General features: G+C 46.8%; 1 protein-coding gene across 1 annotated transcript in view; it reads right to left on the minus strand.

The window, feature by feature from the left end:
- Positions 1–14,221, minus strand: part of ALDH2 (aldehyde dehydrogenase 2 family member) — a 31,559-nt gene that overhangs the window by 16,119 nt on the left and 1,219 nt on the right. Inside the window, exons 2-4 of the mRNA XM_082668130.1 lie at positions 4,797–4,901; positions 2,768–2,908; positions 1,556–1,635 (exon numbers count right to left, since the gene is read on the minus strand). Coding sequence (XP_082524256.1) covers positions 1,556–1,635; positions 2,768–2,908; positions 4,797–4,901 — 326 coding nt within the window. The remainder of the gene's footprint in view (positions 1–1,555; positions 1,636–2,767; positions 2,909–4,796; positions 4,902–14,221) is intronic.

Genomic DNA, 14,221 nt, shown 5'->3' on the forward strand with positions numbered 1-14,221 from the left:
GATAGTATGTGATGATTTTCAGGGAAGTAGGAAGAATGAAAGATGGGGGAGAGATGCAACATGAAGTGTAAAAGAGAGATTTCTGAAATGAATGTGTCTGCTGAGACCAGACTTGACCTGGGTGTGAACACAGGTTTGTGATGCCAGGGAGAAAAATAGCCACGGAGTTGCCAATCTGTACAAATTAAGGCATCGCTGCTCCCTTCTTCCCAGGTCTGTATTACGTGTGTTTGCACGCCTCAGAACAGGTATTTAATGGGCACAGAGGCACTCTGCTAAAACACAGGAAGGCCTGGGGCTCTGCCTGCTGTTCACCAGGCTGCTCCCTCTGGGGTGTCCTTGCAGAGCATTCTCTACCTTGGCACTGCTGCCATTTGGGGCTGGAAAATTCTTTGCTGTGGGAGGCTGTCCTGTGCACTGCAGGATTTTTAAAGCATCCCTGGCATCTATGCACCAGATGCCAGTAGCACCCCTCCCTCCCAGTTGTGACAACCAAAAACGTCTCCAGACATTAGCCACTGTCCCCTGGGAGACGCAACTGCCCTGGTTGAGAAACCCTGTTATGGGGGATAACTACAGTTTTGTTGTCCAACCCATACTTTTCTGGCACCGCTTCTTCCCCTCCACCTCTGTCCACATGGTCACGGAGGAACAGCCATTATTTGAACAATGATCTGTCCACCTGAACCACATCTGGTCAGACTCAAGGCCAGCCAGTCAGGGCCCCTCTTCCAGGAATTTGGCACGAGGACTAAGGGACTGCAGCTTAGTCTGGCCGGAAGCACTCATACAGCAGCCAGCCCAGGTGTGAGCAACCGGGTTCCAACATGCAGACTGGCCCCAGGAGAGGCCAGTGTAGTCGAGAGAAGAAGGAAGCAAGTAGGCAGCAGTTAGACTGAATGGCCTTCTGGATTTCAGACCCCTCACTCTCCACAGTTGCCCAAGTTAGGCTGAGTGAGTTCCTGTTACCTATGACCCAAGGGCTCTGACAAAGCTCTTATTCCTCATCTTGTATTTCTTGGTTATTAAAATGTTTATGATTAAACTAAACCCAAAGCTAGCAAGAGGAAGCAAATAATGAAGATCAGAGCAGAGATGGGTGAAATGAAAAACAGAAAAACAACAGAGAATCAACAAATCCACAAGCTGGTTCTTTGAAAACATTCACTAAATTGACAAACCTTTAGCCAGACTAAGAAAAAAAGGGAGAAGCACAAATAACTAAAATCAGAAATGGAAGTGGGGACATTATAAAAACGAGATAAAAATCATTATAAGAGAATATTATGTGCAACTGTAGTCAACAAATTAGATAACCTAGAAGAAATGGACAAATTCCAACTAACATATAAATTACTAAAACTGAAAGAGAAAACGTGTATGACTCAATTACAGTTTTGGTATTGAGGGATGATTCCCATGAGATGGAGTCTAACTAGAATACATTTCCCCAACTCCTGTGGATCCTTTTACATTATTTTGTTTCCACCCCTCCAGCAACACTCCCTCCCCTCTGGCACGGCCAGAACAAAGAACAGGAAGCCTGAGCCCATACCGGAGACATTTGAGAACCATGTCCAAATCCACCAAGTAGGAAATGACGTAGGGCTTGCCGTTGTCCAGGGTCTCCAAGGCCTGAGCAAAGACAACAAGATCAACACGGACACGGGGGCACAGGAATGAATCAGTAAATCGGGTGACAAACAGCATTGAGGCTCAGCATGGTCTGAGAAGGGCTGGTGGCCCCTTTGTGCTGAATTTTGAGGCATTTCTGGGCCTCTTCAATGGCAGGGAGCAAGAGGAGGGGGATGGGAGGAAGGATGCACCAACTTCTCATTCAATCATTTCACTATATTTTTTTCAAGCTTCTACTCTATGGCGGATCCAGGTGCTAGGAATACAGAGGCGATCATGGAGCTTATAGAACAAAATGCCTTTGTAAAGCAATTATATTCCAATAAGGATGTTAAAAAAAAAAAAAAAGAAAAAAGAGCAAAAAGCCAGCAAATAATGACATGAATTAGTCACAAGTGTTAAAAGAGTGTTACAAAGTGCCCAACCCAGCTGGAGAAACTCCAGCCTGAGAAGCACCCTTTAGGCTAAAACCTGAAGGATATGTAGGAGGAACAAGGCAAAGGGGAAGGTATGAATGGTGACAAAGGGAAGAGTACCCTGGGCAGAGGAAACAGCATGTGCAAAGGCCCAAAGCCTGGCAGCGAAGAAGTTGAGGGAAAACTGGTGAGTTGAGCTCTGGTTGGGAGATAGAGCCAGATCAGGAAGGCCTAGTAGATTATGTTGAGGGAACAGGGCTTTATCCTAAGGACACAGAATGTGATGGAAGGCTTAAGAGCAGAGTGCCATGGTATAATTTGCCTTCTAGAAGCTTCACTCTGGCTGCTATGTGCAGTATGAACTGGGGGAGGAGAGGGTATTGCCTCCTGGTTTCTTCTGCCTCTTGCAGACATGGAGGAGGCCCACCACACAGAGAGGGTCTGGGAGAGGTGTCCATCCCTCTGGGGGGTCTCTCTCCAGGAAGGCTTCCCCATCATAGCCCCCTCCCCACCCGAGTCTCCTCCTTTCTTAGCCAAACCCACTGCATCAAAGGAAACACTAAGAGGCTTCCCAGGTTGGTACAGGAGGGTACCCCAAAGGTGTCCAGCCTACAGCATTCTGGCCAGTTACTTGTCAGCAAGGCAACACTTTCCTGGCTATCCGTGGGACATCCATTCGCCATGTGGGATGAGAGGGGAGAGGGCAGAGAACTTACTGCCAGGTAGGTCCGGTCCCGCTCAATCAGATCAGCCAGGCGGTTCAGCAGCCAGCCCCTTTTGGACGCATCCATGCGGCGCCAGGGCGAGCCCAGCTGGAATGCAGCCCGGGCAGCCTTCACTGCCCTGTCCACGTCTTCCTGGAAAACACCCACCGAGGTACTTCAGGCCTTCTCAGCAATAACCACCTCCAAACGCCTCCTGCCCCGCTGCCGAACGTGCCCACAGGAGCTTCAGTCAATGCCTGTGTGGGAACTGCCCCAAACAGTTCCTCCCAGCCTCAAAAGGGCTCTGTTTGACCAGCTTCAGAATTAAATGACTGGGCTTCTCTCCTTCCCAGCAGTCATGGTGGGAATGAGGATCCTGATGGTTTCCATTTCAAAATCCCCCAAAGAGTTAACGTAGGGAGAGGCACTCAGGGATCAGCACTAAGAAATTGGCCATTTTTCCCCCTCTTCCTTTCAAAACAAGCCCAGTGAAATTAACCATTCCTTCGGAGACGACTGGCAGTCTCCAACTAATGCAGGTTTAACCAGCTTCCCTCTCCTGGGAAAGCAATAAAATCAACACAGCTAGCATTTTCCATATAGGGAGATGTGTATCAGGAGGTACGGAGCATGGTTTTCATTAATATTAAATACATTTACCATTAGACTACCCTATGAGCCAGGAAAGTATTCACACTTTCTTTTAGCAAAGGGAGAAAGGCCTTAAATGTACATATAGAAGACTGTTTTAAAGCAGAGGACAGGAGGCATTCTTGAATTATTTTTAATGCTTTTTCTATTTTAATAAATGAAATGTTTTTTACTGAAAGTTTAATTTTTTTTTTTTGTGGTACGCGGGCCTCTCACTGTTGTGGCCTCTCCCGTTGCGGAGCACAGGCTCCGGACGCGCAGGCTCAGCAGCCATGGCTCACGGGCCCAGCCGCTCCGCGGCATGTGGGATCTTCCCGGACCGGGACACGAACCCGTGTCCCCTGCATCGGCAGGCGGACTCTCAACCACGGCGCCACCAGGGGAGCCCCTGAAAGTCTAATTTTTAACTTTAAAATTAGTATTTTTTCATTACTATGGGTATATATAATCAAATCCAAATATACTATAGACACCATAGCTAGATCTCAGGAGATCTGAATTCTGCTGAAGAAGATTTCCATCTAGCTCTGTACTTCCCTTTTCTGACCTTCAACTTCCAGGTCTGAAATGGACAGATTGGATTAGATGTTCTCAAATTAAATTCCAAGTCTACAATTCTGCAACTGTATGAATTTTTTTATATTTTATTTTTAATATATCTTTATTGGTGTATAACCTGCTTCACAATACTGTGCTAGCCTCTGTGGCACAACAAAGTGAACCAGCCACATGCACACATATATCCCCTCCCTCTCGAGTCTCCCTCCCACCCTCCCTATCCCACCCCTCTAGGTTGTCCCAAAGCACGGAGCTGATCTCCCTGTGCTATGCTGCTGCTTTCCACTAGCTAGCTATCTATTTTACATTTGGTAGTGTATATATGTCGATGCTACTCTTAACTTCGCCCCAGCTTCCCCCTCCCCGCCGTGTCCTCAAGTCCATTCTCTACGTCTGTCTACGTCTTTATTCCTGCCCTGCCACTAGGTTCATCAGTACCTTTTTTTTTTTTTAGATTCCATATATATGCGTTAGCATACAGTATTTTTCTCTCACTTCACTCTGTATGACAGACTCTAAGTCCATCCACCTCACTACAAATAACTCAATTTCGTTTCTTTTTATGGTGGAGTAATATTCCATTGTATTTATGTGCCACATCTTCTTTGCACAACTGTATGAATTCTTGAACCCGGGTACAATCTAGCACTTTTACCTGCAAGGAAGAGTTTCTGTGGTTTCACTTAACTCAAAAAGTTTAATTGGCATTTTTAGTTATGAAAGTAATACACACACAGTTTCAACCATAAAAAAACATGTTAGAGAATGAAACCATCCTTGTGCACCCCCAACCCACTCAGCCCTGCCCTGAAGTTAAGTTACCATATCTCACCTTGTCCCCTTCAGCTACATGACAGATGACATCCCCAGTGGATGGATTGATGGTGGGGAAAGTTTTCTTGCTGACAGAATCATGCCACTCATTGTTTATGAAGATCTACAATGAGAAGGAAGAAAGTCCTCAGGACCAGCTCTCAACCTGATACTGACCACCAGCCATGTTTTAAAAAAAAAATCAGAAAGAACAAATAGGAATTAGCTTCAGAGGGATGTGGCCTAGAAGTTAAAAGCACAGGCCTTGGAGACAATCCAAGCTGGAGCACCCACTCTGCCAAGTACTGTGGGTAAGTCATTTGACCTTTCAATGCCCTGGTTTCTTTGACCTGAGAAATGAAGACTATGTTCCTTTCTTATCAGTAATCTGTATATACTGCTGTGTAACATCACCTCAACAGTTGGTAGCTTAAAATGCTTTATTATTATCTCTCACAGTTGTGTCCATTGATTAGGCTCAGCTGGGCAGGGCTTGGTCATGTGGTTGCAGAGCGAGGGCACCTGGGGCTGCAGGTGCAAGATACTTTCTTCACTCATATGTCTGGCACCACATGGTTGCTTGGGCTTCCTGACTGTATGGCAGACTCAGGCTAGTCAGACCTCTCACATGACAGCTGGCTTCCCTAGAGAGTGTTCCAAGACACCAGGCAAAAGCTGAAAGGCTTCTTAAGACCTAGCTTCAGAAGTCACATGGCCTTATTTCTGCCACCAATTCCATTGGTCAGCATAAGTCACAGGCCCAGTCCAGATTCACAGGGAGGGAGGAGAGCCTCCACCTCTGCCTGGGAAGAGCAACGAAGAATTAGCAACCGCTGTTCCTCTACCACACTACTGTAGTAGGGTTGTTATGAGAACCAAGTTAGATTATTCTTTCATCCATTCAGTAAATATTTAGTGAACACCTGCAATGGGCCAGGCACGGTTCTAGGGCTGAGGACACAGTGGGAACCAAACTCAGGAACTTTTCTCTCATGGAGCTGGCGTTCTGGTAGGCACAGAAAATAAAGAAGCAATCAAATATACAAGGCAGTCTCAGACTGCAGTCATAAGTGCAAAGGAGAAAAACAAGATCCATAGAGAGTACTGAAGTGGAGGAAGATAGAGAGCTCTAGCTGGGATGGTCAGGGAGGGTTTCTCTGAAGAGCAGACATTTGACTTGAGCCCTGACTGATGAAAAGGAGCCAGCCATGGGAAGAATGGGAGGATGAACAATCCAGGCAGCAGGAACAGCAAGTACAAAGGCCCTGGGGCAGGAATAAGTCTGGTGTGTTTGAGAAAAAACAAAGGCAGCCAGAGTTACTGATGAACCAGGAAGGAAGTGCTAGGAGATGGGGTCAGAGAGGAGGGCAGGTCCTGTGAAACCCTCAGGGGAGCAGAGCAGAAATCTCCCAGCAAGCTGTCCCCTGAGGCTGGGGAAACTGGTCTTTCCAGAGGGGGCTGAGGTCACTTCAGTCACTTTAACCAAGGCTGGGGCAAAGGTCACAGGTGGGGTGAAGGCAAGGACACCTGTCCAAGGCCACTCTGCCTTCCTTCCCCAAGGGCTCTCCTGGGCCCCAGCATCCCAACATGGCCTGGCCCCGGCTTAGGACCTGGGAAGTTGTCTGCAGTCACTCAGCCAGGTTCTTTGGAAATGTGTGTGGGTTCACATTAGGTGGCTGATCATCAATCTGAAGGGAAAAGACACCCCTGTTTCCTCCTGCAAGAGAGCTGGGAAGCAGGCAACAGGTAGTTTCCAGTGGAGGGAACAGGTGTAGCAGAAAGTTCAGGCTGGAAGCCAGCTGGACCCGAGTTCAAGCTGGACTGGGCCACACCCTCCCCACATGCTCCCCTCTCTGAGAACCGGCCTCGCCTCCTGGTGAACTTGGAGGAGAGTGAAGCCCACGGGGAGGAGCAGAGGTAACACCCGTGGAGGAAGGAGGAGAGCCTGGCACACAGCCTGTGACCACTCCAAGCATCTGTTCCCGTTGCCACCCTGAGTGCAGGCTCAGGTTTCACAGCCTCATACCCACTGATTCACTGAAGCACTTTAAGGAGGAGGTCAGCTACAGAGAAAGGCAGGCCGCAGTGGGTGGGGGTGAGCCTGGCTGGCCTTGTACTGTTCCCTTCTGCTGACCAAGATGTCAGCACCTGGAATCATGTGAATGTTCTACCCATCACCTGCATGTCATGGAAATGGCTATTGACCGTTCCTGGCTACTCATTATGTGGCAGCCCCTGTACCAGAAGCTTTCCATTACTGGATCATTCCCATTTAAACCTCATAGCAAACCTAGGTAAGCTGCATCCTCCCTACAGTTGGGGGACACTGAGGCACAGAGAAGTCAAGCCACCTGCTCAAGGTCACACAGCAGTGAGAGCAGAGCCGGGATTTGAACCCAAGTCTTCGGAACTCCAAGGCCTGTGCTCTTCACCCAGTTCTTCCCCCCAACTCCAGACTCCAGTCAGAGCCCATGTTTGCCTTCGAGGAGGTCAGAACTCGTTTCCTAATCTCCATCTTTATGGTTTACTTAACTGCCCTGCTGCCAGTTTGATTTTGAGTTTTTATTATGGGTGCTATAAAAAGCACCAGCCTCTAAGCCAGACAGACATGTGTTCGAATCTTGGCTCTACCCCTCACAAGCTGTGACCTTGGGGCCAATCCCTTCATTTCCAGATGCTCATCAGTCTCTGGGGATGACACAGCTGGGGGCTTAAATGTGAGGACTAAATTCAACAAGGGGTGTAAGCTCCTAAGCCAGGACCCCACACACAGTGTGTCTCACCACCACAGTCAGTACATTACTCCAGATACCTGCACAGCAGCATACTAAATTAGTTTATCCTGAAAAAATTTTCGTTGTTATTTTGCAAAGATCAGGAAGTATGAAGCGGAGAGTGGGCCAGTCTGGTTAAACTCCCCAGGTCCTCACCCCTTCCTCCCTGGGCGGGGCCCACACCGTCCCCTGATCTTGTCTAGGACCCTGGAAAGAGCACTCCCTGGTCCCTGTCTGCCTCTCAATGCCCTGGATTTGTTGAGTCACTCTCCACTGCTGGATTTTCAATAGTCCATCCTCCCTTCTAACTAATAGGATAAGCTGGGGTTTGCAGGAACCTGGAATCTTCCTTCTGTTTAGAGTTCCCACTTCCCTTCTCCTAAAGCCAGACTTCAGTGGTGCCCTCCTTGGGGAGGGGGAGCTAGGGTGAGAACCGTTCTCATACTAAGCCTCTGCCAAAGTTCTGCTTCAAGTGAGGAGAGCTTCATAGTGACTCATCTTGAATAAACACAAGAGTGGACTCTAGGCCAAATGCTTCATAACCTCTCGGCCAAAAACCCAACGCCTAACTTACATAATATGTTAACTCACTCTCCCTGGGAGGGGGTCCTACCGGGCTCACACTTCCCCATTATAGTTTCCAGAAGCAGAGGGACAGACAGCCTCATGGAATCAGAAGCTGACACTTTGAATCTGGACTGCTGGCAAAACTCATAGAGCTTTTCCATCAAAATGCTCTATTTTCTCTACATTTTAATAAATACATCTCACTGCATTTTATAAGTTGGATTCACTCATCCATGCAGTGGTTAGTGTTAACCAAGTGCCATTGCCATGCTGGGCACTGAGTGAAACAGCCAAGTCCTGGCTCGTTGAACCAAAGTCCTGGGAGAAGAGACATGATCAACAAGCAAATGAAGAGAGAAGCAGAAACAAACAGGCAACAGTGAGGACCAGAGGGGGTACCTGAGGCAAGGGCTTGGGGACACAAGGAACCAAAAGGGCCCCGTAGCTGCAGAGTGAGGGTGGGGGAGAACAGAGGGGGCTCTGGGTTCCTCACCTGCTGTGTGCCAGGACCTGCACTCGTGCTGGGGTCCTGGAGGGAACGGGACAGACATGGGGAGTGTCCATTCTCAGTGGGGATCATGGACTTTTTTTTTTAAATAAATTTATTTATTTTATTTTATTTATTTTTGCCTGCGTAGGGTCTTCATTGCTGCGCACGGGCTTTCTCTAGTTGCAGTGAGTGAGGGCTACTCTCCGTTGCAGTGCGCGGGCTTTTCACTGGGGTGGCTTCTCTTGTTGCAGAGCACAGGCTCTAGGAGCTCGGGCTTCAGTAGCTGCAGCACGCGGGCTCAGTAGTTGTGGCTCGCGGGCTCTAGAGCGCAGGCTCAGTAGTTGTGGAACGCAGGCTTAGTTGCTCTGCGCATGTGGGATCTTCCCAGACCAGGGATTGAACCTGTGTCCCCAGGACTGGATTCTTAACCACTGTGCCACCAGGGAAGTCCGATAATGGACTTTTATTCTGTAACTTGCTTTTATGAGTAAGTTTATCTTGGACGTTATTCCACAGGCATATCTGCCTCATTATTTTAAGCAACATAGCAATCTTCAAAACTAACGGACCACAATTTATTTAATCATGTCCTACAAATGCACTTTTAGGAAAAGTTTTCACTGCAAGCAGACCTCAGAGATATTTTGGGTTCAGTCCAGACCATCGCAATAAAGTATTGCAATAAAGGGAGTCACAGGAATCTTTTGGTTTCCCAGTGCATATGAAAGCTATGTTTACATTATACCACAGTCTATTAAGGGTGCAATAGCATGATATCTAAAAAAATCAATGTGCATACCTTAATTTAAAAATACTTTATTGCTGGAGCTTCCCTGGTGGCACAGTGGTTAAGAATCCGCCTGCAAATGCAGGAGACATGGGTTCAAGCCCTGGTCCAGGAAGATCCCACATGCCGCGGAGCAACTAAGCCCGTGCGCCCCAACTACTGAGCCTGCGCCTAGAGCCTGCGAGCCACAACTACTGAGCCTACGTGCTACAACTACTGAAGCCCACGCGCCTAGAGCCTGTGCTCCACAACAAAAGAAGCCCCTGCAATGAGAAGCCCGTGCACCGCAACAAAGAGCAGCCCCTGCTCGCTGCAACTAGAGAAAGCCCACGCAGAGCAACGAAGACCCAATGCAGCCAAAAATAGATAAATAAATAAATAAAATTTAAAAACAAAAAACTTTATTGCTAAAAAGTGCCAATCATCCTCCAAGCCTTCAGCAAGTCATAATCTTTTTGCTGGTGGAGGATTTGAAATGTGGTGAGAATTACCAAAATGTGACAGAGAGACAGGAAGTGAGCCAATGCTGTTGGGAAAACGGCGCCAACAGACTTGCCCAATGCAGGGTTGCCACAAAGCTTCAATTTGTAAAAAACGCAGTATCTACAAAGTGCAATAAAGCACAGCACAATAAAATGAGGTCTGCCTGTATTCCTGACAGTGCTGCTGCTGCAAACATCCTTAGACACGCATCTTTGCAAAGCTGGGGCAGGTTACCGTATTTAGAATTACTGAGTTGGAGGATAACATGATCCGTGGCTTCCTCGGATATCTTCTATTCCAGGCCCCTGCGGATTAGGAACTGCAAACAGAAACTTGTGGGGAGGGGTGAGAAGCTGGGGCAGGACAGTAGAGCTGGGAGCAGGACTGCAGGACCCTGGAGAGGAGTCTTAACCAAAGCGAGGACAGAGTGATATTCTAGTGCCACCTCCACCCCATGGCAATGGACAGTCATAATCTGCCCAAGGTCGCCAAAAAAGGTTAAATGCCACTCAGCAGCTCCAATTTACAGATGCAGGACCCATCCTAGAAAGACTTTATTTTCAAGCTTTGATGCATGAAAGAATTAGGGATCTGTTACCTAGGAAATCTACACTCCTGGAATATGTTATTTTCCCTAAGAAGGAGTGAGGAAATGCTGTGGCTTTCTATCCTGGGGTGAATCCTGCTGGCAACTGCTTTTTCAGTGGCAGTTGGGTAATTTATGTCTAAGAGAAAACAGATCATAAGGAGAGAAACATAAACATGGAATGCCACCCACATTCACACTTATCCACACAATCATTTAGGTACCTCGGGGTTAGTTTGGGGTTAAGGCCAAGGGCAGCCACCTCCCCCAGAATGTCTCCCTGAACATTCTTTCCTCATCCCCCAGGGCCTTTGGTCTCACATTCCTGGACTTTCTATTATTTCTACAAAGATCTTAAAACTCCTAAACAAGCAATAAAAGCACCGTGATCAGTGTGGAGATATGTCACTTGACTCATTCAGCACACAGCCATTCCAAACCACTGCTTAGCCCAACACAGGTTTTGGCTCATTCCATAACAATCTCTCAAGGAAAACAAGATAAATCAAACTCCTATTCTGTATATACCACCTGTTAGCAGTGATTATCTGCAGGGGATATCAGAGGACTGTTTTTCTTTTCTTTTTCATTTTTATATTAGCTTATAGGCCACTTATTTTTAAAGAAATAAAACATTTAAAGTCCCCTTGAATCACTGCCCACAAGCAGATTCCCTATGCAGCCCTGCCCTCACGCCAAGGAGCATTTTCCTTCCAGGACATTTTTAGCCATTTATATGGACCTATGTTTATCCACATTTGATAGAAAGTCTGTTTTGATAATTTTAATTAGTTTCACATCACTCAGAGTACTAGACATTTTCCCCTCTTGAAACATTGTTTTTGAGATCCATTATTCATACGGTTCCAGCTAATTCCTTTAACTACTCTGTGCACAGAATTATTCTTTCCTATAGCTGTAACATAAATTGTTCATCTGTTTCCCCATGGAAGGCAGGCTGGCTTATTTCTTGGTTTTTGCTAATATGCAGCAATGAACATCTATATGTGCCTATGTATATGTCCAGTGAATTTCCACCTCACATACTTCTGTAATGCTTGACTTTTTGTACTGAGGATGTATTACTACTGGAATCAGAAAATTCGATATAAGGAGACCCTTTTTTAATTCTCTTTTTGTCAGTTTTCTCTTTAGTTCCTAAATGTTGTGGTCAAGAGGTTAAGAATAGAGACACAATTCTTTTTTCCTGCCCACAAGGCGCAGCTTGCAGGATCTTAGTTCCCCGACCAGGGATTGAACCCTCGCAGTGAAAGCGCAGAGAACTAACCAGTGGAATGCCAGGGAGTTCCCAAGACACAAATTTAATTCACCCTGAACTCCCATTCAACTTTACCGCAACCTAGCGCAGCCCTCCAGGAAACAAATTACAACTACAACAGTGCCCGCATAAAATGGAGTTACACCACCATTATATTCGAAGCTCAAAAGCATCACTGTTATCTCCTATTTAAGGCTGCAGTAAATACGGAGGTGCAAGAAGCCATGAGCCAGGCACTTGCTAAGGGCTGTGCAAGGATGCCTCCCTTTTATCCTGACAGCAACCATATGATGTAGATGGGATTTTTACCCCATTTTACAGATGTAGCAGCTAAGGTACAGAGCTAAGTAATTGTACCACCCTCCATATCCCTCTTTCCTTGCCTTATTTTTCTCCATAGCGCCGATCGATCAGCTTGCTCCATACTATGCATTTCGCTTGTCTTCTAGGATGCAAACTTCCCATGATCAGGGATTCTTGCCTGTTTTGTTGGTTGGAATTGGGGTTGCTGAGGTGTCTTTTGAATGAGTGAACCTACCCGGATTGATGTTACTAAGTGACAGGCAGCCTGAGTCCAGAGAGTGAAATAGTGTCCAGTGATTTTTCTCATCTTCATTATTATTATCAACCAACATGAACTGGTGATGTTGAAGATGAAAAGTATTAGTCACACCTCATCCAAAGGAATTACTCTGCTGAAACCACACTCCCTTGAGTTTTCCTTTGAGTTGTCTTTCCAGATCTTAATTACTCTCCAAGTCAGGGAAGAAAAAAGGAATGAAAAATGAAAATCAGTTTCCTTGACAGAGCTGTGTCCCTGAAACCCACCAAGGATGAGAAATGTTGATCTTCATGAAGCCTGGCCATCATCAGCTCCCCATACAGGTCCTGCTGGTGAGTGGGGGAGGAACTTGTCCTGTAATCTCCCTAACCCAACAAAGAAGTTCCCCCAACCCTATAGCTCCACCCAGGACAAGTAGAGGCAAGAGGACCCCAGGAAGGTTGACCAAACCACCCCACTCTATAGACTCTTCTGGTTATGAAATAGATGTGGGAAAGAAAAGACCTATTGCCTGTGCCACCCCCTCTTCAAGGAGAGACCCAACAAGCTTGAAATGCAACATTCCCCCACATACCCTTGGGTGAGAAAATCCAGCGCCTACTGGATTTTACCAGAAGCAACTTCAAAGCCTGGAACAGCTCCTTCTGGGGAAACTCCAGACTCCAGAACAGTTCACTGAACGTCAAGGAATCAATAATCCCCAGGGAAATGTCCAGGCATATGATCTAGTTTGTACCTAGAGCTCCTGGTAAGAGACTCAAAATGTTAGGATTAGACCTTGGCATTCTTGCCATCAGGGATTGCAACAACTCAACACTGAAAATGGCCCAAGAAGCTTTAAAAGGGGCCTGTTCCAGCAGAGTGTGGATTGCTCATGCGGATTGCTTTGCAACCCCTGGGAAGAATAAATAAGATCTGAATGTACTAGTTTAGGAAGACAATCCAGATACATTGTTCAATGAGACAGTTTCAGAACAGTAAGTGCAAGGATCTCATTTAAGTAAAAGCAAAAAAACCTGGTGCACGCTCTCACACACACACTGAGGCAAAGAAAAAGTCTGCAAGATCACAGACCTACCAGTTAACAGTGCTCTTGAAGGGAGTGCAATGGGGTATGCGGGAAGTTTTACTTACTTCTGCATTTGTATACAGTGAGCAAGGGTTCCTTTTTTTTATAAATAGCATTCTTTTTTCTTTCTCTTGCACCGCGTGGCCTGTGGGATCTTAGATCGAAACAGGGGCCCCCTGCAGTGGAAGCGTGGAGTCTTAACCACTGGACCAGCAGGTAAGTCCAAGGGTTACTTTTAGGATCTCAAAAAAATCTGATAAAGAAAAGCAGCTGCAGGAAGATTTCACTCTGCTCCAACTTACCTTATGAACTAAATCTAGAGAACAGGGCTCGTGCTATCGACCAGAGCTGTGTGCATGTTTGGACCCTGTTTCCTCACCTCCACATAAGCACAAAGGAGGATGATCTTCATTAGATCCTGCGGCCACAAAGGCTTGGGATGCTGCTGCCTTTCCCTTGAGGATATTTCTGCTTGATGTTCAAGTCTTCCAAGCATGAACTCCTCCTTAAGCAGCCTAAGGAGCAGCAGCCGCTGCCTTTTTGGCTTGTGTTATGCAAAGGGCATCTTATTTTACCTTTTGTTTTTATTCCCTTGCAAATGACCATTTGTAACACCCTTTAAATCACACAGATGTGCCTTTACCCACTGTCTCTGTGCAGATTTGCAGCCAAGCTCCTGACGAGACAAGCAAGTCCCCTGTTGAAAGCAGCCAGCCAGGGGCCATCTCTACAGCATCCTAAGTCAGCAGTGACCCCTTTATTCCCACCCAGAGCTGCAACAATAGTACCATGGAAGGTTCTGGTTATCGGCTTACTCTTGGGGGCCTAGATGTGGACCCCAACTCTG

Source organism: Grampus griseus (assembly GCF_964374135.1).
Source record: "Grampus griseus genome assembly, chromosome: 12".
Lineage (NCBI taxonomy): Eukaryota > Metazoa > Chordata > Mammalia > Artiodactyla > Delphinidae > Grampus > Grampus griseus.